The following is a 25495-nucleotide window of genomic DNA, read 5'->3' on the forward strand; positions in this document are numbered from 1 at the left end:
ACTTTGGAGCATGGCATGCGATGTCCATAGCCTCTTCGTCGCAAAACTCCCTGATCTTCTCAAAAACATAAGTTTGTCTAGCTGTGTCCAGTCCAGATGGTGCTTGTACAGGCAGATCATCTATGGGAGGAAGGATGTCATCGCTGCGCAGCAGCTGAAACCTGGTCCCGACTGAGTCCGAAAGCTCCTTGGCGACAACACCAGGCTCCAGAGCATCGAAGCTGTTAAACAGGAAATAACAAGCAAAAACATGTGATATTACAACCTTGCACAATTTCACCTCCCAAGTTTAGATAAGAAGAATAACCTCATACAATGCAATGAAAATAATATTCACCTGAAGTGCTGTTACTGCTTGAACAGTGGCTGTGGAGTCAGGTGATGTTGTCAGCCATAGCTTTCCACCAGCACCGTACCATCCTCCAGTCCAACCATCTGTGGGATGTTGACCCCTGTCATGGTGTTGACCTTCACAACGCCAGCAATCTCTGACAAAGTGTTCATTCTGGTCTTTCTGAAGTGCTGCTTAATGAGGCCGAAGCACTAGTCGGGGGCAAACTTGGTGTGGCCTGTGAACAGGACGTGAAGGTCCGGACTGCGGTGAAGCTTGCGCATGGTCCGCCAGGCACAATACCAGTGCACAAACTTGTTTTTCTTTTGGCCACTGCAGTTATCACAATTCAGGTCCACACGTGTTTCCCTAACTCCGTAGTTGGTGAAGAAATGGTGCATGTAGTTGATGAAAAAAAAAATAACATTAAATGTAATGTCATTTTTTTATGCATCATTATCAGGTTAATGAAATAATCAAAACGTGTTGTTTATGCTTTTACATACCAAGTGTTGTCATCGATTCCTTGTAGAGACGCCACACTGCTGCTTTTGTCACATGGGATGGCAGCAGCTTTCCACCAAAGTGTTTGAGTCCTGGGTGGCGTCCTGGTAATACTATTACACTATCCTCTGCATAGTTGTTTGATGAAGTTCACCACTCGCTGCAAGTCCTCATGCTTCAGGTGTAACCTGTGCTTGCTTGGACCAGCTCTCTTTTTGATGGGAGGCATCAGATCATTCTCCTTGTATGACTGGTGGAGGAGAGTCAGGCATGTTCTACTGATGCTGAAAGACAAATTCCAGATACAAATATTTTGGCATTATTATACAACAGATAGCCGAAATCACCGTCAGCCACACTTGGCTAACTTGATGGGTCATGTAATCATCTGGCGAAATGGAATCTTTTGTTTAGATATGCTAGCTAAACAATGATCCATAATCCTAATCCATAGAGTACTAGCAATACAAATCGATTGTCACAGCTAGCTAAACTTAACCAAATAAGATCAATGTTAGCTAGTTAGCTAGCTAACATTAGGCTACTTAGCATTGCGAAATGGCATTCTGAGATAACATTACTACACACAGATCTCAAACATAATGTTATCTAGCGAGCCAGCCATCTAACGTCAGCTAGCTAGCTAACAGTACGCTTTAACATGCAATGAAAACAACTTTCTGACAAAATTAGAAACGTATAATATCTGAAACTGTAGCTAGACTCTTACCCGTATACATGGATGAATGCTTCATGGCAGACTGCAACCCCTTTCATTAAATAAAACATCTTGTGTCGTGTCCATTTTGTTTGTACAACTTGCTTGGCATCAAGTCACTCTGGTTCACACTGACTGTGTACAATGTCATAAGAATCATCTTCAACTTTAACCCCAACCCAAACTATGACCATTTTAATTGCCCTAGCAGAGCTGGTTAGGCTGTTTTCATGTTATCCAGAGCGTTGGTGACTGTATGGCAAGAATTTAATTACGCTTTTTTGCCGACGCTTACTGACACCAGCCATTTTCAACCGGTGTTGAACGTTTGTAAATTCCTAAGTTATTCTGCGCTCTGACACACTCAGACGAGAGTTCTCTGAAACAATTGTTGCAGTGACGTTCTATTGTAATTTATATTTGCAAAGTTGAGTCTTTTGTTAAGTTTTACTACGCAATACATAAAAAAAATCTGTGTTAGACAGGATTACCTATACAAACTGACCAGCTCAAATAGACGGAAGCATTCTACATGGCAGGGCAATCCAAAATCATCTCTCGGCTTGTCCAGCCTACTCAAATTCTCAGCCAATCATTGGTAGCGAGAAGGTTGCCCGCTTTTTCTGTGGCTTAACCAACTAGGCTCGTAATTTAACAATTGTATTTGTATTTACAGATGGCATACAAGTTTGTTATTAAGGTACATGAAAGTTCACATGTTCGAGAAGACATTTCAGCCAAAAGAACAATTAAATTACATTTACATTCAAACGGTTCTCATGTGAAATAGTGACCCGCGATTTACGCCTCGTTTCCTGAAACAGGTCACATACAGTATGAAATATTATATTAACCTGTCTAGGATGAGGGTGCCGCTAGCGGCACTCCCCCCCCACCCCCACTGAAAAGGCAGAGCCGCGAAATTCAAAAAAAATATTTTTTTTAAATATTTAACTTTCACACATTAAAGTCCAATACAGCTAATGAAAGACACAGATCTTGTGAATCCAGCCAACATGTCCGATTTTTAAAATGTTTTACAGGGAAGACACAATATGTAAAGATGTAAATCTATTACCTAAAAACACATTAGCATAATCCACCATCTTTTATTTGTCCACCAACACCAGTAGCCATCACCAATTCGGCTAAACTAAGATATTTATAGCCCCTAACCAAGAAAAAAACTCATCAGATGACAGTCTGATAACATATTTATGGTGTGGGATAGGTTTGTTAGAAAAATGTGCATATTTCAGGTAGATGGCATAGGTTACAATTGCACCCACCGTCACAAATGGACTAGAATAACTACATAGAGCAACGTGTTTACCTACTTACTAATCATCAAACATTTCGTAAAAATACACAGCATACACTAATCGAAAGACACAGATCCTGTGAATACAGACAATATTTCAGATTTTCTAAGTGTCTTACAGCGAAAACACAATAAATCGTTATATTAGCATAGCACATAGCACATAGCAGCCCAGCATTGATTCTAGCCAAAGTGAGCAATAACGTCAACATCGCCAAAATATATAATTTTTTTCACTAACCTTCTCAGAATTCTTCAGATGACACCCCTGTAACATCACATTACAACATACATATACAGTTTGTTCGAAAATGTGCATATTTAGCCACCAAAATCATGGTTAGACAATGTGAAATGTAGCCCAGCTGGTGAGAAAATGTCCGTGCGCCATATTAGACAGGTATCTACTCTTATACATAAATACTCATAAACGTGACTAAAAAATATAGGGTGGACAGGGATTGATAGACAATTTAATTCTTAATACAATCGCGGAATTACATTTTTTAAATTATCCTTACTTTTCAATACAGTTTGCGCCAAGCGAAGCTACGTCAAAAAACATGGCGTCCTAAGCCACTAACATTTTTCGACAGAAACACGATTTATCATAATAAATTGTTCCTACTTTGAGCTGTTCTTCCATCAGTATCTTGGGCAAAGGATCCTTTCTTGGGTCTAATCGTCTTTTGGTGGAAAGCTGTCCTCTTGCCATGTGGAAATGCCAACTGCGTTCGGGATGAACTGGGAGCGTGCCCAGCGATTCACAGCGTTTCAGAAATAAATGTCCCAAAATCGCACTAAACTGATATAAATTGCTATAAAACGCTTTAAATTAACTACCTTATGATGTTTTTAACTCCTATAACGAGTCTTAACATGACCGGAGAAAGATTACTCCCAACACTAATGCTTGGAACAGGTGCGGGTCGGTGTCCTCCACGCGCATGACGCACCAAGAAAAGAGTTGCTAGCTACAGGGTTTATTAATTTATAGTGCCTGTGAACGCGCAATCGACCCCATTCAAATCGTCATCACGTAAAGGCATCCAGGGGAAGACGTAAGCAGTGTCCGTATACTCATAGCAATAACAGTGGCCTTTTAACTGACTCCAGATCAGGGGCCAACATTTCTGAAATCTGACTCCATGTCAGGGAAATTGCTGTAGAATGGGTTCTGTTCCACTTAGAGACAAAATTTCAACTCCTATAGAAACTATAGACTGTTTTCTATCCAATAATAATAATAATATGCATATTGTACGATCAAGAATTTTGTGGGAAGCCGTTTCAAAAATTACACGATTAGCATAAATAGTGACAACAGCGCCCCCAGCCTCAACAGGTTAAAGTGACTAGTGTTCCATTTTTAAAGTGACCAGTGATTTCATGTCTTAGGTGCGGGTTGGATAGGTGGGTGGTAGCCGGCTATTGATGGCTATTTAAGGGTCTGATGGCCTTGAGATAGAAAAACATTCTCACTCTCTGTCCCAGCTTTGATGCACCTGTACTGACCTCACCTTCTGGATGACAGCAGGGTGAACAGGCCATGGCTCGGGTGGTTGATGTCCTTGATGATATTTTTGGCTTTCCTGTGACATCAGGTGCTGTATGTGTCCTGGAGGGCAGGCAGCGTGACCCCGATGATGCGGGGCATACCGCACCACGTTCTGGAATGCCCTGCAGTTGCAGGCTGTGCAGTTGCCATACCAGGTGGTGATACAGCCCAACAGGATGCTCTCAATTGTACATCTGTAAAAGTGTGAGTGTCTTAGAGGCCAAGCCAGATTTCTTCAGCCTCCTGAGGTTGAAGAGGCGCTGTTGAGCCTTCTTCACCACACTGTCTGTTTCGGTGGACCATTTTAGATTGTCAGTCGAGGAACTTGAAGCTTTTCACCTTCTCCACTGCGGTCTCGTCGTTGTGGATAGGGGCGTGCCCCCTCTGCTGTTTCCTGAAGTCCACAATCAGCTCCTTCATTTTGTTGAGGGAGAGGTTATTTTCCTGGCACCACTCCGCCAGGACCCTCACCTCCTCCCTGTAGGCTGTCTCGTCGTTGTTGGTACTCCGGCCAACTACCGTTGTGTCATTTGCAAACTTGATGAGCTTAATGATGAGCTTGGAGGGTACTATAGTGTTGAATGCTGTGCTGTAGTTAATGAACAGCATTCTTACATAGGTATTCCTCTTGCACAGATAGGATAGGGCAGTGTGCAGTGCTATGACGATTGCATCGTCTGTGGATATATTTGGGCGGTATGCAAATTTAAGTTGGTCTATGGTGTCAGGTAAGGTAGAGGTTTGATATGGTCCATAACTAGCCTCTCAAAGTCATTTGGTTCAGTTGCCTTTGCTTTCTTGGGTATAGGAACGATGGTGGACATCTTGAAGCAAGTCGGGACAGCAGACTGGGATAGTGAGAGATTCAATATGTCTGTAAACACTCCAGCCAGCTGGTCTGCGCATGCTCTGAGGACGCGGAAGGGATGCCTTGAGAGGGTTAACATGCTTTAATGTCTTACTCATGTCGGCCACGGAGAACGAGAGCCCACAGTCCTTGGGATTGGTGGCACTGTGTTATCCTCAAAGCGGGCGAAGAAGGTGTTTCGCTTGTCTGTGAGCAAGATGTCGGTGTCTTCGACATGGCTGGTTTTCAAATCAAATCAAATCCTTGATTGTCTGTAGGCCCTGCCACATACTGTACACCCTGCCACGAGGGGTGGCGGGTAGCCTAGTGGGAAGAGCGTTGGGCCAGTAACCAAAAGGTTGCTAGATCAAATCCCCGAGCTGACAAGGTACAAATCTGTCATTCTGCCCCTGAACAAGGGAGTTTACCCATTGCTCCTAAGCCGTCATTGTAAATAAGAATTTGTTTTTAACTGACTTGCCTAGTTAAATTAAATACAAAAATTAAAACATATGTGTTGTGTCTGAGCCGTTGATTTGCTACTCCACTTTGTCTCTGTACTGACATTTGCCTGTTTGATTGCCTTCTGGAGGGAATAACTACACTGTTTGTATTCAACCATATTCCCAGTCACTATGCCATGCTTCGTGCATTTAGTTTTGTGTGAATGTTGCTGTCTCTCCACTGTTTCCGGTTTGGGTAAGTTAATAGTCACAGTGTGAACATCCTGATGAACTCAGTCATTGTGTCCATGTATACGTCAATGTTATTCTCAGAGGCTACCTGGAACATGTCCCAGTCTGCGTGATCAAAACAATCTTGAAGCATGGATTCCAATAGGTCAGACCAGCGTTGGATAGACCTTAGTATGGGTACTTCCTGTTTGAGTTTCTGCCTAAAGGAAGGGAGGAGCAAAATGGAGTCGTGATCTGATTTGCCAAAGGGTCTTGTAGTCATCCCGGAAGGGTTTGAGCGTTTTAGCAGCATGAGTACTACAGTCATTGTGTTGATAGAACATCGGTAGTGTTTTCCTCAAGTTAAAAGTTAAAATCCCCAGCTACACTAAATGCGGCCTCAGAATATGTGGTTGCCAGTTTGCACAAAGTCCAGTGTAGTTCCTTGAGAGACGTTGTGGTATCGCCTTTAGGGGGAATATACACGGCTGTAACTATAACCGAAGAGAACTCTCTTGGCAGGTAATACAGTATTCTAGGTCAGGTGAACAAAATTACTTAAGTTTCTGTACGTTATCACAATCACACCATGAGTAGTTAATCATGACATATACACCACCGCCGGTCTTATTCACGGAGTTCTTTAGTCCTGTCTGCGCAATGTACTGAGAACCCAGCTGGTGGTATGGATGTGGACAATATATCCAGAGTGAGCCATGATTCTGTGAAACAGAGTATGTTACAGTCCCTGATGTCTCTCTGGAAAGAGATCCTCGCCCTGAGCTCGTCCACTTTATATTCCAGTGACTGAACATTAGCGAAAAAAGGATCCAATTTGTTAAAGTCATATTCCTGGTCGTAATGCTGGTGAGTTACCGCTGCTCTGATATCCAAAAGTTCTTTACGGCTGGATGTCATAAAACAAAACAACATTCTGGGCTAATAATGTAAGAAAGCAACATATTGCAAAGTTGCTTAGGAGCTAGAAGCAAAGCTGCCATGTCTGTCAGCGCCATCTTGCATCCCAGGTACAGATAATCTTGACGGCAAATTGCTTTGAGTTACAATCAACCACATATTCACCCCAATTTTAATTGGTGCTTGGTGTGTGGGATGTGCCCAGAAATCTTGAAAGAGTCAAAGGTCATTCCACTACCTAAAGAAAAAAAATGTGCCTTCACAGCGTGCTGCCTGTGTTAAGATGTGTTAGGATTCGGCATGGGCCTTCAGATCCTCAAAAAGTTCTATAGCTGCACCATTGAGAGCATCTTGAATGGCTGCATCACCGCTAATTGAGGGCCTGATGATTAGTTGATAAGCTGAATGATGTGTGCTTCAATAAAACTGTGTGCTGTTGGGGGTACTCGAGGACCAGAGTTGGGAACCACTGGCCTAAAGTATGATGGCATTAGCATTATGGGCATTTGCAATGCACATTGTTTACATTTTGTTGAGCTTATGTGTTATCAATTTTAAAACGATAACAGTAGAAGATGTCAACTCAGCAAAAAAAGAAACGTCCTCTCACTGTCAACTGCGTTTATTTTCAGCCAAGTTAACATGTGTAAATATTTGTATGAACATAAAAAGATTCAACAACTGAGACATAAACTGAACAAGTTCCACAGACATGTGACTACCAGAAGTGGAATAATGTGTCCCTGAACAAAGGGGGGGTCAAAATCAAAAGTAACAGTCAGTATCTAGTGTGGCCACCAGCTGCATTAAGAACTGCAGAACTGCATCTCCTCCTCATGGGACCACACCATATTTGCCAGTTCTTGATGTGAGATGTTACCCCACTCTTCCACCAAGGCACCTTCAAGTTCCCAGAAATTTCTGGGAGGAATGGCCCTAGCCCTCACCCTCCGATCCAACAGGTCCTAGACGTGCTCAATGGGATTGAGATCCGGGCTCTTCGCTGGCCATGGCAGAACACTGACATTGCTGTGTTCACGCACAGAATGAGCAGTATGGCTGGGTGCATTGTCATGCTGTAGGGTCATGTCAGGATGAACCTGCAGGAAGGGTACCACATGGGGGAGGAGGATGTCTTTCCTGTAACGCACAGCATTGCGATAGCCTGCAATGACAACAAGCTCAGTCCGATGATGCTGTGACACACCGCCCCAGACCATGACGGACCCTCCACCTCCAAATCGATCCCGCTCCAGAGTACAGGCCTTGGAGTAACGCTCAGTCCTTCAACGATAAACTCGAATCTGACCTACACCCCTGGTGAGACAAAACCGCGACTCGTCAGTGAAGAGCATTTTTTGCCAGTCCTGTCTGGTCCAGCGACGGTGGGTTTGTGCCCATAGGCGACGTTGTTGTGATGTCTGGTGAGGACCTGCCTTACAACAGGCCAATCAGCCCTCAATTCAGCCTATGGCGGACAGTCTGAGCACTGATGGAGGGATTGTGCGTTCCTGGTGTAACTCGGGCAGTAGTTGTTGCCATCCTGTACCTGTCCCACAGGTGTGATGTTCGGCTGTACCGATCTTGTGCAGGTGTTGTTACACGTGATCTGCCACTGCGAGGACGATCAGCGGTCTGTCCTGTCACCCTGTAGCGCTGTCTTAGGCATCTCACAGTACGGACATTGCAATGTATTGCCCTGGCCACATCTGCAGTCCTCTTGCCTCCTTGCAGTACGACTAAGACACGTTCATGCAGATGAGCATGGTCCCTGGGCATCTTTCTTTTGCTGTTTTTCCAGATTCAGTAGAAAGGCCTCTTCAGTGTCCTAAGTTTTCTTAACTGTGACCTTAATTGCCTACCGTCTGTAAGCTGTTAGTGTCTTAAGACCGTTCCACAGGTGCATGTTCGTTAATTGTTTATGGTTCATTATACAAGCATTGAAACAGTGTTTAAACCCTTTAAAATGAAGATCTGTGAAGTTATTTGGATTTTTACGAATTATCTTTGAAAGACAGGATCCTGAAAAAGGGACATTTCTTTTTTTGCTGAGTTTATATATACCGTGCATTTTCAAAGTATTCAGACTCCTTGACCCTTTTCCACATTTTGTTACGTTACAGCCTTATTCTAAAATTGATTATATTAGTGTTTCTCCTCGTCAATCTACACATAATACACCATAATGAAGCGAAAACAGGTTTAACATTTTTTATTGCAGATGTATTAAAAACAGAAGTACCTTATTTACATACGTTTTCAGACCATATGCTATGAGATCTCAGGTGCATCCTGTTTCCACTGATCAGCCTTGAGATATTTCTGTAATTTGATCCACCTGTGGTCAATTCTATTGATCGGACATGATTTGGAAAGGCACACACCTGTCTATATAAGGTCCCACAGTTGACAGTGCATGTCAGAGCAAAAACCAATCTAGAAGAAAACGAAAAGCACACCTATTTAGGCGAGGTGCTGGATAGCGGAGTAGAAAACTTCAAAATAAAGGAGAGCCGCACACTCTAGGAGCTCAGATGCAAAAAATATTGAATTTACCAACGTTTCGACAGGCAAGGTGTCTTCATCAAGGTACAATCACAGACTCTGCGGGATGACGCCATGGCTTGGACAAAAAGATTTGTCCGTAGTGTGCCGAGACAGGATGTGTGTCGAGGCACAGGTATTATTACTGCACTGTTTTAAGTCTGAGATGGCACTTTCCCTTGTTCCCCCTATGGTCATGACACCTCTGGGAGGTGTGTAGCTACTTTGTTATGAATTTGACATTATATGTCATTGTTGGATGGAGGAATATTATTATGATACATGTTTATTTTGAAACCTTGTTGAAAACTATTTGTTTTTTTCTGCTCTCTTGACAAGACATCCAATTGGTGGATTGAATACTGTGCAGATGCTGTGCTTTACTGATGAGTATCTCTGCTATGTTGTTGGAGTTATCTTTCAGTGTTCTCTCCTCTCCCCCCTTCTCCTTCAGCTCCAGCAGAAGAATGGACAGATCTCCGTCTCCAGTCTGAATGGGAAGGCAGATGAACAGACAGAGCTCAATGGCCACTCAGAGGACAACACCCTGGCAGAGGAAGGTTAGAGAGACAGTTGTTTATTTATCTATGTGATTGTGATTGTCTGTGAGCTTGTGTTTATGTTTGGATGTTTGAGTTTGTCCCTGATGTGTGCATTCGATGTGCAGGTAGGTGGGGTGTGTGTGAGAGAGTGTGTGTGGTATGGCCCCTGACTGACACAAAATACAATGCCACCCATGTTCAGCCTTTGGCCCTTCGTGTGTGGGTGTGAGTGTCTGTGTGATCTGTAGATCCCTGCAACTATGTCCTGGGATATAAACATTGGGTTATTTTACCGGAAATGCACAAGGTCCTTTACTCAGACAATTAATCCACAGATAAAAGGGTAAACTGATTTTGTTTCTAGTAATCTCTCCTCCTTCAGGATTCTTCTTCTTCTTTGGACTTTATATGGCGGTTGGCAACCAACTTTAAGATGCATTACCAACTGGACTGGAGTGTGGACCTCAGCTCATCTTTCTATCACCCACGTGGGTATATGCTCCTAAAAACCAATGAGGAGATGAGAGAGGCGGGACTTGCAGTGCGTCAAGCGTCACAAATCGAACCGAGTTCTATTTTAGCGCCTGGCTACGCAGACACTTGTTGACGCGCGCTAGCAGAGCGGTGCAATGATTGAATAACACGTGTCCATTTATTTTGCAACCCTCGCGCACGTGAGGACAGCATGTCGCACACTCACATAGCCAACACACGTCTGGACTGCATGGAGGCTCAGTTGTTCTAGGTAATCTGGTGTAAGACTGTGTGTAGATACCTGCCCATTCACTTGAACTAGCCTGAAAGTAATTTGTTTGTGGTCTTAAATAAAGCCAGGTAGAATTCCTTACGACCCTGCCCACTCTGTGTATGTGTTTGTTAATTTACGTTAAGGTTCCTAACAGGGTCTCCGTCTATCTGGGAGGACTGCACGGGCACTTCCCTCCATAAATATTTAGCAGGCCGTGACCTGACTCGAACAAAATTGACCCTCGCCGTTTAATAACTCTGTTCTGCCAGGGGAAGGAGTAACTCTATACTACTTTAAACAGAGAGATATGTCACATAACACACCGTCAAAAAGCCTTTTTAATGAAGTGATGCACTGTATGTAGAGAATGATCTGTTGAGATTAGACATACAGTACATTAGGAAAGTATTCAGACCCCTTCGCTTTTTGCACATTTTGTTACTTTACAGCCTTATTCTATTTTGAAACAGAAATACCTTATTTACATAAGTATTCAGATCCTTTGCTCTGAGACTCGAAATTGAGCTCAGGTGCATCCTGTTTCCATTGATCATCCTTGAGATGTTTCTACAACTTGATTGGAGTCACCTGTGGTAAATTCAATTGATTGTACATGATTTGGAAAGGCACACTCCTGCCTATATAAGGTTCCACAGTTGACAGTGCATGTTTGGGCAAATAACAAGCCATGAGGTCTTTGAGATGTTTCACAGACTAGTCCAGAGCGCTCAGGACCTCAGACTGGGGCGACGGTTCACATTCCAACAGGAAAACAGTCCTCAGCTTCAGGACAAGTCTCTGAATGTCCTTGAGTGGCCCAGCCAGAGCCAAGATTTGAACCTGATCGAATATCTCTGGAGAGACCAGAAAATAGCTGTGCATGGGCCACAGGATCTCGTCATGGTATCTCTGTGCATTCAAATTGCCATCGATAAAATGCAATTGTGTTGCCAATACCATAACCCCACCGCCACCATGGTGGACTCTGTTCACAACGTTGACATCAGCAAACCAATCGCCAACACGGCGCCACACACGCTGTCTGCCATCTGCCCGTTACAGTTGATGCCATACACGTGGTCTGCGGTTGTGAGGCCGTTTGGACGTACTGCTCTATCAACCCCATCACCCTTTTGTGTTAATCTCCACTTCAACATTCCAGCATTAAAGGGGCAGTGCAATTAAAGTGATTTTCCTTCTTTTTTTTATACTGAACAAAAATATAAATGCAACATGTGAAGTCTTGCTCTCATGTTTCATGAGCTGAAGTAAAAGATCCCAGAAATGTTCCATATGCACAAAAAGCTTATTTCTCTCAAATGTTGTGGACAAATGTATTTACACCCCTGTTAGTGAGCATTTCTCCTTTGCCAAGATAATTAATCCACATGACAGGTGTGGCATTTCAAGAAGCTGGTTAAACAGAATGATCATTACACAGGTGCAGCTTGTGCTGGTGACAATAAAAGTCCACTCTAAAATGTGCAGTTTTGTCACACAACACAATGCCACAGATGTCTCAAGTTTTGAGGGAGCGTGCAATTGGCATGCTGACTGCAGGAATGTCAAACAGTGCTGTTGACAAATAATTAAATGTGAATTTCTCTACCATAAGCAGCTTCCAATGTAGTTTTAGAGAATTTGGCAGTATGTCCAACCAGCCCCACAACCGCAGATCACTTGTGACCACGCCAGCCCAAGACCTCCACATCCAGTTTCTTCACCTGTGGGATTGTCCGAGGGGGCGGGGGTGGTGCTAAGGTCTATTTCTGTCTGTAGTAAAGCCCTTTTGTGGGTGGAAAAACTAATTATGATTTGCTGGGCCTGGCTCCCCAGTGAGTGGGCCTGGCTCCACAGCCCATTCATTTGAAGTCCATAAATTAGAGCCTAATTTATTTATTTCAAATGACTGCTCTCCTATGAACTGTAAATCAAATCAAATTTATTTTTAAAGCCCTTCTTACATCAGCTGATATCTCAAAGTGCTGTACAGAAACCCAGCCTAAAACGCCAAACAGCAAGCAATGCAGGTGTAGAAGCACGGTGGCTAGGAAAAGCTCCCTAGAAAGGCCAGAACCTAGGAAGAAACCTAGAGAGGAACCAGGCTATGAGGGGTGGCCAGTCCTCTTCTGGCTGTGCCGGATGGAGATTATAACAGAACATGGCCAAGATGTTCAAATGTTCATAGGTGACCAGCAGGGTCAAATAATAATAATCACAGTGGATGTGGAGGGTGCAACAAGTCAACACCTCAGGAGTAAGTGTCAGTTGGCTTTTCATAGCTGATCATTCAGATTATCACTACCGCTCCTGCTGTCTCTAGAGAGTTGAAAACAGCAGGTCTGGGACAGGTAGCACATCCGTTGAACAGGTCAGGATTCCATAGCCGCAGGCAGAACAGTTGAAACTGGAGCAGCAGCACGGCCACGTGGACAGCAAGGAGTCATCAGGACAGATTTTCCTGATGCATGGTCCTAGGGCTCAGGTCCTCCATGAGAGAGAAAGAAAGAAAGACAGAAAGAAAGAGAAAGAGAGAAAGAGAGAGAGAGAGTTAGAGAGAGCATACTTAAACTCCAGATATAACAGACTGGCCCCCCGACACATAAACTACTGCAGCATAAATACTGGAGGCTGAGACAGGAGTGGTCGGGAGACACTGTGGCCCCATCCGACGATACCCCCGGACAAGGCCAAACAGGCAGGATATAACCCCACGCACTTTGCCAAAGCACAGCCCCCACACCACTAGAGGGATATCTTCAACCACCAACTTACCATCCTGAAACAAGGATGAGTATAGCCCACAAAGATCTCCGCCACGGCACAACCTACGGGGGCGCCAACCCAGACAAGAAGATCACGTCAGTGAGTCAACCCACTCAAGTGACGCACCCCTTCTAGGGACAGCATGGAAGAGCACCAGTAAGCCAGTGACTCAGCCCCTGTAACAGGGTTAGAGGCAGAGAATCCCAGTGGAGAGAGGGGAACCGGCCAGGCGGAGACAGCAAGGACGGTTTCGTTGCTCCAGTGCCTTTCCGTTCACCTTCACACTCCTGGGTCAGACTACACTCAATCATAGGACCTACTGAAGAGATGAGTCTTCAATAAAGACTTAAAGGTTGAGACCAAGTTTGGGTCTCTCACATGGGTAGGCAGACCATTCCATAAAAATTGAACTCTATAGGAGAAAGCCCTGCCTCCAGCTGTTTCTTTAGAAATTTTAGGGACAGTAAGAAGGCCTGCGTCATGCGACCGTAGCGTACGTGTAGGTATGAACGGCAGTACCAAATCAGAAAGATATGAAGGAGCAAGCCCATGTAATGCTTTGTAGGTTAGCAGTAAAACCTTGAAATCAGCCCTTGCCTTAACAGGAAGCCAGTGTAGAGAGGCTAGCACTGGAGTAATATGATCAAATCTTTGGTTCTAGTCAAGGTTCTAGCAGCCGTGTTTAGCACTAACTGAAGTTTATTTAGTGCTTTATCTGGGTAGCCGGAAAGTAGAGCATTGCAGTAGTCTAACCTAGAAGTAACAAAAGCATGGATACATTTTTCTGCATAATCTTTGAACAGAAAGTTTCTGATTTTTGCAATGTTACGTAGATGGAAAAATCTGTCCTTGAAACAGTCTTGATATGTTCGTCAAAAGAGAGATCAGGGTCCAGAGTAACGCCGAGGTTCTTCACAGTTTTATTTGAGACGACTGTACAACCATCAAGATTAATTGTCAGAAGATCTTTGTTTCTTGGGACCTAGAACAAGCATCTCTGTTTTGTCTGAGTTTAAAAGTAGAACATTTGCAGCCATCCACTTCCTTATGTCTGAAACACAGGCTTCCAGCGAGGGCAATTTTGGGGATTCACCATGTTTCATCAAAATGTACAGCTGTGTGTCATCCGCATAGCAGTGAAAGGTAACATTTTGTTTCCGAACGACATCACCAAGAGGTAAAATATATAGTGAAAACAATAGTGGTCCTAAAATGGAACCTTGAGGAACACCGAAATTTACAGTTGATTTGTCAGAGGACAAACCATCCACAAAGATAAGATCTAAACCTGGCCTGAACTTGTCCGTGTAGACCAATTTGACGTTTCCAATCTCTCCAAAAGAATGTGGTGATCGATGGCATCAAAAGCAGCACTAAGGTCTAGGAGCACGAGGACACATGCAGAGCCTCTGTCTGACACCATTAAAAGGTCATTTACAACCTTCACACGTGCAGTCTCAGTGCTATGATGGGGCCTAAAACCAGACTGAAGTGTTTCGTATACATTGTTTGTTTTCAGGAAGTTAGTGAGTTGCTGCGCAACAGCTTTTTCAATTTTTTTTGAGAGGAATGGGAGATTCGATATAGGCCGATAGTTCTTTATATATTCTGGGTCTAGGTTTGGCTTTTTCAAGAGAGGCTATATTACTGCCACTTTTAGTGAGTTTGGTACACATCCTGTGGATAGAGAACCGTTTATTATGTTCAACATAGGAGGGCCAAGCACAGGAAGCAGCTCTTTCAGTAGTTTAGTTGGAATAGGTTCTAGTATGCAGCTTGAAGGTTTAGAGGCCATGATTATTTTCATCATTGTGTCAAGAGATACAGTACTGAAACACTTGAGTGTCTCCCTTGATACTAAGTCCTGGCAGTTGTGCAGACTCAGGGCAACTGAGCTTTGGAGGAATACGCAGATTTAAATAGGAGTCCGTAATTTGCTTTCTAATGATCATGATCTTTTCCTCAAATAAGTTCATGAATTTATCACTGCTGAAGTGAAAGCCATCCTCTCTTGGGGAATGCTGCTTTATAGTTAGCTCTGTGACAGTATCAAAAATAAATTTAGGATTGTTCCTATTTTCCTCAATTAGGTTGCAAAAATAGAATGATCGAGCAGCAGTGAGGGCTCTTCGATACTGCACGGTACTGTCTTTCCAAGCTAGTCGGAAGACTTCCAGTTTGGTGTGGCGCCATTTCCGTTCCAATTTTCTGGAAGCTTGCTTCAGAGCTTGGGTATTTTCTGTATACCAGAGAGCTAGTTTCTTATGACAAATGTTTTTAGGGGTGTTACTGCATCTAGGGTATTGCGCAAGGTTAAATTGAGTTCCTCAGTTAGGTGGTTAACGGATTTTTGTCCTCTGACGTCCTTGGGTAGGCAGAGGGAGTCTGGAAGGGCATTTAAGAATCTTTGGGTTGTCCGAGAATTTATAGCACGACTTTTGATGCTCCTTGGTTTGGGTCTGAGCAGATTATTTGTTGCGATTGCAAACGTAATTAAATGGTGGTCCGATAGTCTAGGATTTTGAGGAAAAACATTCAGATCAACAACATTGATTCCAGGGGACAAAACTAGGTCCAGAGTATGACTGTGGCAGTAAGTAGGTCTGGAGACATGTTGGACAAAACCCACTGAGTCGATGATGGCTCCGAAAGCCTTTTGGAGTGGGTCTGTGGACTTTTCCATGTTAATATTAAAGTCACCAAAAATGTGAATATTATCTGCCATGACTACAAGGTCCGATAGGAATTCAGGGAACTCTGTGAGGAACGCTGTATATGGCCCAGTGGCTATAAAAAGTGATTGAGTTGGTTGCATAGATTTCAAGACTAGAAGCTCTAAAGACGAAAACGTCGTTTTTTGGGGGTAAATTGAAATTTGCTATCATAAATGTTAGCAACACCTCCGCCTTTGCGGGATATGCGGGGGGTATGGTCACCTGTGTAATCAGGAGGTGAGGCCTCATTTAACACAGTAAATTCATCAGGCTTAAGCCATGTTTCAGTCAGGCCAATCACATCAAGATTATGATTATTTATTAGTTCATTGACCATAACTGCCTTGGAAGTGAGGGATCTAACATTAAGTAGCCCTATTTTGAGATGTGAGGTATCACAATCTCTTTCAATAATGGCAGGAATGGAGGAGGTTTTTATTCCAGTGAGATTGCTAAGGTGAACACCGCCATGTTTAGTTTTGCCCAACCTAAGTCGAGGAACAGACACGGTCTCAATGGGGATAGCTGAGCTGACTACACTGACTGTGCTAATGGCAGACTCCACTAAGCTGGCAGGCTGGCTAAAAGCCTGCTGCCTGGCCTGCACCCTATTTCATTGTGGAGCTAGGGGAGTTAAAGCCCTGTCTATGTTCGTAGATCAGATGAGAGCACCCCTCCAGCTAGGATGGAGTCCGTCACTCCTCAACAGGCCAGGCTTGGTCCTGTTTGTGTGTGAATGCCAGAAAGAGGGCCAATTATCTTCAAATTCTATCTTTTGGGAGGGGCAGAAAACAATTACTCGATGCCGACACATCTTTCTAGCTGATTTACACGCTGAAGCTATGTTGCACTTCGTGACCTGTTTCATCCTAACATCGTTGGTGCCAACGTGGATAACAATATCCCTATACTCTCTACACTCACCAGTTTTAGCTTTAGCTAGCACCATCTTCAGATTAGCCTTAACGTCGGTAGCCCTGCACCCTGGTAAACAGTGTATGATCCCTTGATGATTTGTTTTAAGTCTAATACTACGGGTAATGGAGTTGCCAATGACTAGGGTTTTCAATTTGTCAGAGCTAATGGTGGGAAGCTTCGGTGTATCAGACCCCGTAACGGGAGGAGTAGAGACCAGAGAATGCTCGGCCTCTGACTCCAACTCGCTGCTTAACCTTTTATGGCTGCAGCCCGACGCCGGTACACCTATGACAACATCCAGCTCAAGTGCAGGGCGCGAAATTCAAAATCATTTTTTTTTTTTTATATTTAACTTTCACACATTAACAAGTCCAATACAGCATTTGAAAGATAAACATCTTGTCAATCCAGCCAACATGTCCGATTTTTTAAATGTTTTACAGAGAAAACACCACATATATTTATGTTAGCTCACCACCAAATAAAAAAGAGGACAGACATTTTTCACAGCACAAGTAGGATGCAAGTAGCATGCACAAGCCAACCTAACTAACCTAGAACCAACCTAAATAACCTAGAAAAAACTACCTCAGATGACAGTCCTATAACATATTACACAATAAATCTATGTTTTGTTCAAAAAATGTGCATATTTTAGCTATAAATCAGTTTTACATTACTGCTACCATCATAGCTACAGTCAGAAATCGCACGGGAGTAGCCAGAGAAAATACAGACACCAACGTCAACTACTAATTACACATCATAAAACATTTCAGAAAAATATATGGTGGATAGCTAATGAAAGACAAAGATCTTGTGAATAGAGCCAATATTTCCGATTTTTTTAAGTGTTTTACAGCGAAAACACAATATATCGTTATATTAGCTTACTACATTAGCTAGCACACAGCAGCATTGATTCTAGTCAAACGGTAGCATAGCACAGTTCGACAGATATATGAAAAAGCATCCCAAATTGGGTCCTTATCTTTGTTGATCTTCCATCAGAATGTTCTCCAAGGGGTCCTTTGTTCAGAAACGTCTTTATTTCGATCCAGAACGAACGATTTCCCTCTTGAATTAGCAAGCACACTGGCAGTGCGACGCTAACCTCTCCATCTTGACAAAATTCTTGCGTCGCATCACGTCTAAAGTCCCGAATAAATTTCAATAATATAATTAAACTATATTGAAAAAACATACTTTAGGATGATATTGTGACATGTATCAAATAAAATCGAAGCCGGAGATCATATTCACCTTTAACGAGCGTTTTCCAGGAGCCGAGTCCAGGTTCTACTTCGCGCCCAGAAAAAAAAATAAAGTCCGCAAGTCTCACTCCAAGAGGTTGTGTTCAATCCCAGGACGAGATATTCAAGTCATTTCTGCTCTCACTTCCGCATGACACCCAGGGGAAGGCGTATGACGTGTTTCTACAGTCCTAAGTGACATGCCCTTTTATAGACAAGGTCTTGAAGAGAGACATCGATTTTGGAAATCTTACTTCCGGATGTAAAAATAGTTCTGTTCCACTTAGAGAAATAATTCAAACGTTTTTAGAAACTAGAGCCTGTTTTCTATCCAATAGTAGTAATAATATGCATATTGTAAGAGCAAAAATTGATTAAGAGGCCGTTTGAAAATGGGCACATATTTTCCAGTTTTTCAATACAGCAGCCATAAGAAGTTAATGGAGAGAACCGTTTGAAAGTTTCTGTCGGCTGAATGAGCGACACCGGTTGAGCATTCCTACAGCATTTCCCTCCAGAAGCCATGAGATATTTGTCCGGCTGCAGGGACTGTGCGAGGGGATTTATACTACTATCTGTACTTACTGGTGGCACAGACGCTGTTTTATCCTTTCCTACACTGAAATTACCCTTGCCTAACGATTGCATCTGAAGCTGGGCTTGAAGCACAGCTATCCTCGCCATAAGGCGATCCTTCTCCTGTATATTATGAGTACAATGACTGCAATTAGAAGGCATCATGTTAATGTTACTACTTAGCTGCGGCTGATGGAGGTCCTGACGAACCACATCCAGATAAAGCGTCCGTAGTGAAAAAGTTGAATGACAAAAAAAGTAGAGCGAGGGAAAAACTAAAAATATAAACGTGTTGAGGATAGAGGGCGCTATTTTCACTTTTGGGAAAAATCGTGCCCAATTTAAACGGCCTCGTACTCTATTCTTGCTCGTACAATATGCATAGTATTATTACTATTGAATAGAAAACACTCTCAAGTTTCTAAAACGGTTTGAATTATATCTGTGAGTAAAACAGAACTCATTTTGCAGCAAACTTCTTGTCAGAAAGTGAAAAATCTGAAATCGAGGCTCTGTTCCAGGGCCTCCCTATCAATTTGCTTGAAATTTATGACTATACATGCACTTCATACGCCTTCCACTAGATGTCAATAGGCAGTGAGAGGTGAAATGGGGAGTCTAGCTATATCTATGGTCAAAAGAGAGGTCTTGGAATGACAGGACCCCAATTTCCTTTGTTCAGGAAGACGCGGGAAGGACATCAGCTTTGGCTTCTGAAAAGCTTTCCTTATAGAAGGCTAATATTTCCGGCTTTGATTTTATTTGATAAATGTAATAATAGCATCGTAAAGTACGTTTTTTCAATAGAGTTTTATCAGATTATTGAAATTTTTTCGGGAGTTTTGGCGTGTTCCGTTCTCTGCGTTTGGTGACGATGGACAGCTTCGCGCCACTTGGCAAGTTTTGCTTGCTAATTCGAGAGGGAAAAAGGACATTCTAAAATCAAACAACGATTGTTCTGGACAAAGGAACCCTTGTTCAAGATTCTGATGGAAGCTCAACAAAAGTAGGACCCATTTATGATGTTATTTCATATTTCTGTCGAAAATGTTTACTATTAGTTTCCGCCCAGATTTTGTGCGCTCTCTCGCTATAACGTAAGCTGTATGTCGTAATAAAGTTATTTTTAGAATTATAACACGGTGATTGCATTAACCTGTCTAGGATCAGCGTGGCGCTAGCGGCACACCCCCCCCCCCCCCCCACTGAAAAACCAGTGCCGCGAAATTCAAAAAAAATATATTTTTAAAATATTTAACTTTCACACATTAAAGTCCAATACAGCTAATGAAAGACACAGATCTTGTGAATCCAGTCAACATTTCCGATTTTTAAAATGTTTTACAGGGAAGACACAATATGTAAAGATGTACATCTATTACCTAAAAACACATTAGCATAATCCACCATCTTTTATTTGTCCACCAACACCAGTAGCCATCACCAATTCGGCTAAACTAAGATATTTATAGCCCCTAACCAACAAAAAAACTCATTAGATGACAGTCTGATAACATATTTATGGTATGGGATAGGTTTAGTTAGAAAAAAGTGCATATTTCAGGTAGATGGCATAGTTTACAATTGCACCCACCATCACAAATGGACTAGAATAATTACAATGAGCAACGTGTTTACCTAACTACTAATCATCAAACATTTCGTAAAAATACACAGCATACACGAATCGAAAGACACAGATCCTGTGAATACAGACAATATTTCAGATTTTCTAAGTGTCTTACAGCGAAAACACAATAAATCGTTATATTAGCTTAGCACATAGCAATTAGCAGCCCAGCATTGATTCTAGCCAAAGTGAGCGATAAAAGTCAACATCGCCAAAAGATATTAATTTTTTCACTAACCTTCTCAGAATTCTTCCGATGACACTCCTGTAACATCACATTACAACATGCATATACAGTTTGATCGAAAATGTTTATATTTAGCCACCAAAATCATGGTTAGACAATGTGAAATGTAGACAAGCTGGTAAAGAAAAAGTCCTTGCGCCACTTAGACAGTGATCTACTCTTATACATAAATACTCATAAACGTGACTAAAAAATATAGGGTGGACAGGGATTGATAGACAATTTAATTCTTAATACAATTGCGTTATTACATTTTTTAATTTATCCTTACTTTTCAATACAGTTTGCGCCAAGCGAAGCTACGTCAAAAAACATGGCGTCCTAAGCCACTAAAATGTTTCGACAGAAACACGATTTATCATAATAAAAATGTCCTACCTTGAGCTGTTCTTCCATCAGTATCTTGGGCAAAGGATCCTTTCTTGGGAGAAATTGTCTTTTGGTGGAAAGCTGTCCTCTTGCCATGTGGAAATGTCAACTGCGTTCGGGATGAACTGAAAAGCGTGCCCAACTTTTCACATCGTTGCAAAAATAAATGTCCCAAAATCGCACTAAACGGATATAAATTGCTATAAAACGCTTTAAATTAACTACCTTATGATGTTTTTAACTCCTATAACGAGTGAAAAGATGACCGGAGAAATATAACAGGCTAAACTAACGCTTGGAACAGGTGCGCGCCGGTGTCCTCTAGGCTCATGACGCAGCTCCCAAAGAATGACTAGCTTCAGGGTTTTTTCATTTGTAGGGCCTGTGAACGCGCAATCGACCCCGTTGGAATCGTCATCACGTAAAGGCATCCAGGGGAAGACGTAAGAAGTGTCCGTATAGTCATAGCAACGACAGTGCCCTTTTAACTGACTTCAGAAGAGTGGCCAACATTTCTCAAATCTGACTCCATGTCAGGGAAATTGCTGTAGAATGGGCTCTGTTCCACTTAGAGACAAAATTTCAACTCCTATAGAAACTATAGACTGTTTTCTATCCAATAATAATAATAATATGCATATTGTACGATCAAGGATTTTGTGGGAAGCCGTTTAAAAAATTAGCCAAATTAGCATAAATAGTCTAAACAGCGCCCCCATCCCCAACAGGTTAAGAACTAGTGTATCTATCATTTCCTGTACAACATGTATTTTTTAGTAAAGTTTATGATTAGTTATTTGGTCAGAATAGGTGAGTGTCAGAAATATATCCGGAGATTCTGGAAAATAGTTGCTACGTTTTCACAGTGTATCCGTATAACCACGGATTTCAGCTCTAAATATGCACATTTTCGAACAAACCATATATGTATTGTGTAATATGATGTTATAGGACTGTCATCTGATGATGTTTATGAAGGTTAGTGAAATAATTAATATATTTTGCTGGTTTTGTCGCTATCGCTACTGTTGCCTTGAATCAATGCTGTTGTGTGGTTGGCTATTGTAGTAAGCTAATATAATGCTATATTGTGTTTTCGCTGTAAAACACTTAAAAAATTAGAAATATTGGCTGGATTCACAAGATGTTTGTCTTTCATTTGCTGTACACCATGTATTTTTCATAAATGTTTTATGATGAGTATTTAGGTATTTCACGTTGATCTCTATAATTACTCTGGCTGCTTCGGTGCTATTTGTGATGGTAGCTGTGATGGTAGCTGCAATGTAAAACTATGATTTATACCTCAAATATGCACATTTTTCTAAACAAAACATAGATTTATTGTATAACATGTTATAAGACTGTCATCTGATGAAGTTGTTTCTTGGTTAGTTTGGTTGGTTCTTGGTTAGTTTGGTTGGTTTTGTGCAAGCTACCTGTGCTGTGAAAGAAATTTGTATTTGGTGGTGAGCTAACATAAATATATGTGGTGTTTTCGCTGTAAAACATTTAAAAAATCGGACATGTTGACTGGATTCACAAGATGTTTATCATTCATTTTCTGTATTGGACTTGTTCATGTGTGAAAGTAAAATATTTCAAAAAAATATTTTTTTAATTTCGCGCTCTGCCTTTTCAGTGGAATGTGGGAGGAGTTCCGCTAGCGGAACCCCGGGGCTAGACAGGTTAACTTAAAGGCCTGTTTTTTTATGCTGGAGATACATGAGGCGTCACTGGTATAAAACTTGGTGGTGCCGAGATATCTATATTTTGGGGATATACGGTTCAGTAATTACTTGCCATTGCTTTAGCTGTGGTTATGTAATATCTATTTCATGTTTGTTATAGAAATGCTATGAAAATGCGATGGGCTTACTGTAATGAAATGTTCATGATATTGAGGCTCTCCCTCAGTAAATACAACACACATCGTCGTTCCAAGTCGGTTTGATCCCACAGTCTTAGTGTTTCGGCAACATATTCCAACCAACACAGTCATCTATGCTACACTTTATTACACTAAGCTCTGTCCAATCCATCTGTGCGGGAGTGTGTGCCAGTATGTATGAAAGTCGAGGAATGTGACGGTGATGATGACTCACACAGAGAGGACGCACTGGTCCATACAGGGGGAAAGGAACACGCCCCATCCGAAGTATTCTTCGCCTCTCCAGACATAGTAACATTCCTCTCTCCCTGACTCACTGTCATCTCAGCATAATATTACTACTATAATACCATAGTAATACAGTTCAATTAGGTTGCTGAGAGAAATACACACTTCCTAATTAGTCACTGTTATAATAGAGAGTCTCAGTGGTGTCATCAAAGCCACATTCTTGGTGAATTAATGTAGGCGCCACTGATTTAATAAGTGGGTATAGCTGTGTGTGAACTCTAGTTAAGCTATCCAATGTTAACCTTATTCATTCAGAGACTCTTCTTTAACTACATGTTCAATACGGGCATGTTTTATGTTGTACATTCATCTCCAGACATATGCTTATGACATGTTAAAAAACTACTTTTACTTAACATGTGTTCAAGACACTTGTTTGCTCTTGTACTTCAGTTAAATTACTATAAGAGAAGTATTACAATAGTAAGCTGTGGATAAACAAAGCAGACTTTACTCTAATAGGATAAGACTTCTCTAGAACCTTCAGGCCATTTTCACTGTGAGAGTGGCTTTCCCTGTACTCCCAAATAGAGATATGTTTTAAGGGTCAGTGTCCCCTTGGCATTCCTCTCACCCTCACCCCTCTCGGATGAGAACCATGAAGCCTTTATTTCATTTAATTTCTTCCGCAAATGAACACATTTAAAGACATGACTAACAGGAAGTGTTGAGTGTTGTGAAAAGAAGATGCTTTGTGTTTCATTGAGTTGACTTTTTCACAGGCTTCTACTTGACTATGTGTGTATTTTGCCCTGCAGCAACTCTTCTGTTCCTCTGATAACTTCGGAGGTCTGTGTGTGTAGTTTTGCATTATGAGGCTCCATCTCAGAACACTCTGTGTGTGGGGGGATCCATCCAGACAGTACTCGATTAGAGACGTTAGCACCCATTTGAGAAAAATTCTTGGAAGTGTAGGAATCAAGAATAAAGGCTATTTGTGGTTCTGGTGTCTTAAGTTGCATTAAGGCTCATTGACTCCATACTACTTCCTTCCATTGCTAACATAGTCATATTTCTTTGCAAGGTACTCCAAAGAGCTTGAATTCTCCACACTGCCTCAGCAGAGTGCCTCTGGAAACATCCCTTCATGACTGGTGACATTCGCCATATGATATTTGGAGCAGTGAGCTGTCACCTCTCCAGAAAAAGGGAGTGAGTGAAGAGAGAGGGGTTTCAGACTGATTTCCATTTGCTTTTCTAAAGTCTGGTGGAACTGTATTTGAAGAACACGGGAGGACAGAGTGATTAGGAGAGAAAGGGGTGAGGGGTAGTGTAGAAAAAAAACCTTCCAAAGAGATCTGGCATTACCCAGAGCTAAATCCCCCATGCACCCTTGACCCAAGCATTACTTCCATGCTGCTTGAGTTCCGAACACACACAATGAGGTGGGGAGGAAGGGGTTTTGGGGGTGTAAAAGGGGAGTGAGGATAGGTTGGGTGTGGGGGGGGGCTTACCTGAAAGATCTCTTTAGCTGAAGGAATGTTTAAGTCTAACTATATGGTCACTGACCTAAATATTATTTTTTACTCTTTTTATGTTTTAGCTGAAAAAGCATCATTGTTTGGTTTTCCTAACTTTGTGGGAATTTCTCAAAGATAAAGAATGTGCTTTGGTAGTTTGCAAATACCTGGAACTTGGGCTCGCTCATACTTATATAAATGGTATACTTATATAAATATATATGGTATTTTCCATCTATCGCTCATGATTTCATGAGTCTCCTGGTCGTGGCCAGCTGCGACACAGCCCGGTATTGAACCAGGATCTGTAGTGATGCATTGCCTTAGGCCGCTGCGCCACTGGGGAGACCCGTAACATACCATTTAACCTAAAGTAGCAGACGTTAAAGAAATGGCTGAACCTAGATCTCCTACATACTGGTCTTGATGAGAAGAAATAAAAACTGTTGGGGCATTACCTTCTGCACTGTTCAACCAATCCAGTAAATGTGGAGGAGTTAGATGGAGTGTCACCTTGTTAACGTCCAAAAGCGGATGCCCTCTTTCCAATTCCCCTGAAAGCCGGAACATCTGGTTGTTGAGGATTCGGCAGAGGCTGCATACCATTAGATCAGATTGGTGAGTAGCCCTTGGATAATTCCTAGGGAGCATCTTCCCATCTCACTGGTGTAACTC

General features: G+C 42.2%; 1 protein-coding gene across 2 annotated transcripts in view; it reads left to right on the top strand.

The window, feature by feature from the left end:
- Nucleotides 1-25495, top strand: part of LOC129817162 (A-kinase anchor protein 12-like) — a 63866-nt gene that overhangs the window by 21333 nt on the left and 17038 nt on the right. For both annotated transcript variants that reach the window (XM_055872133.1, XM_055872134.1), the window contains exon 2: nucleotides 9870-9975. In XM_055872133.1, the coding sequence (XP_055728108.1) occupies nucleotides 9870-9975 (106 nt within the window). The remainder of the gene's footprint in view (nucleotides 1-9869; nucleotides 9976-25495) is intronic.

This window comes from Salvelinus fontinalis, chromosome 20, assembly GCF_029448725.1.
Source record: "Salvelinus fontinalis isolate EN_2023a chromosome 20, ASM2944872v1, whole genome shotgun sequence".
Classification (NCBI taxonomy): Eukaryota; Metazoa; Chordata; class Actinopteri; order Salmoniformes; family Salmonidae; genus Salvelinus; species Salvelinus fontinalis.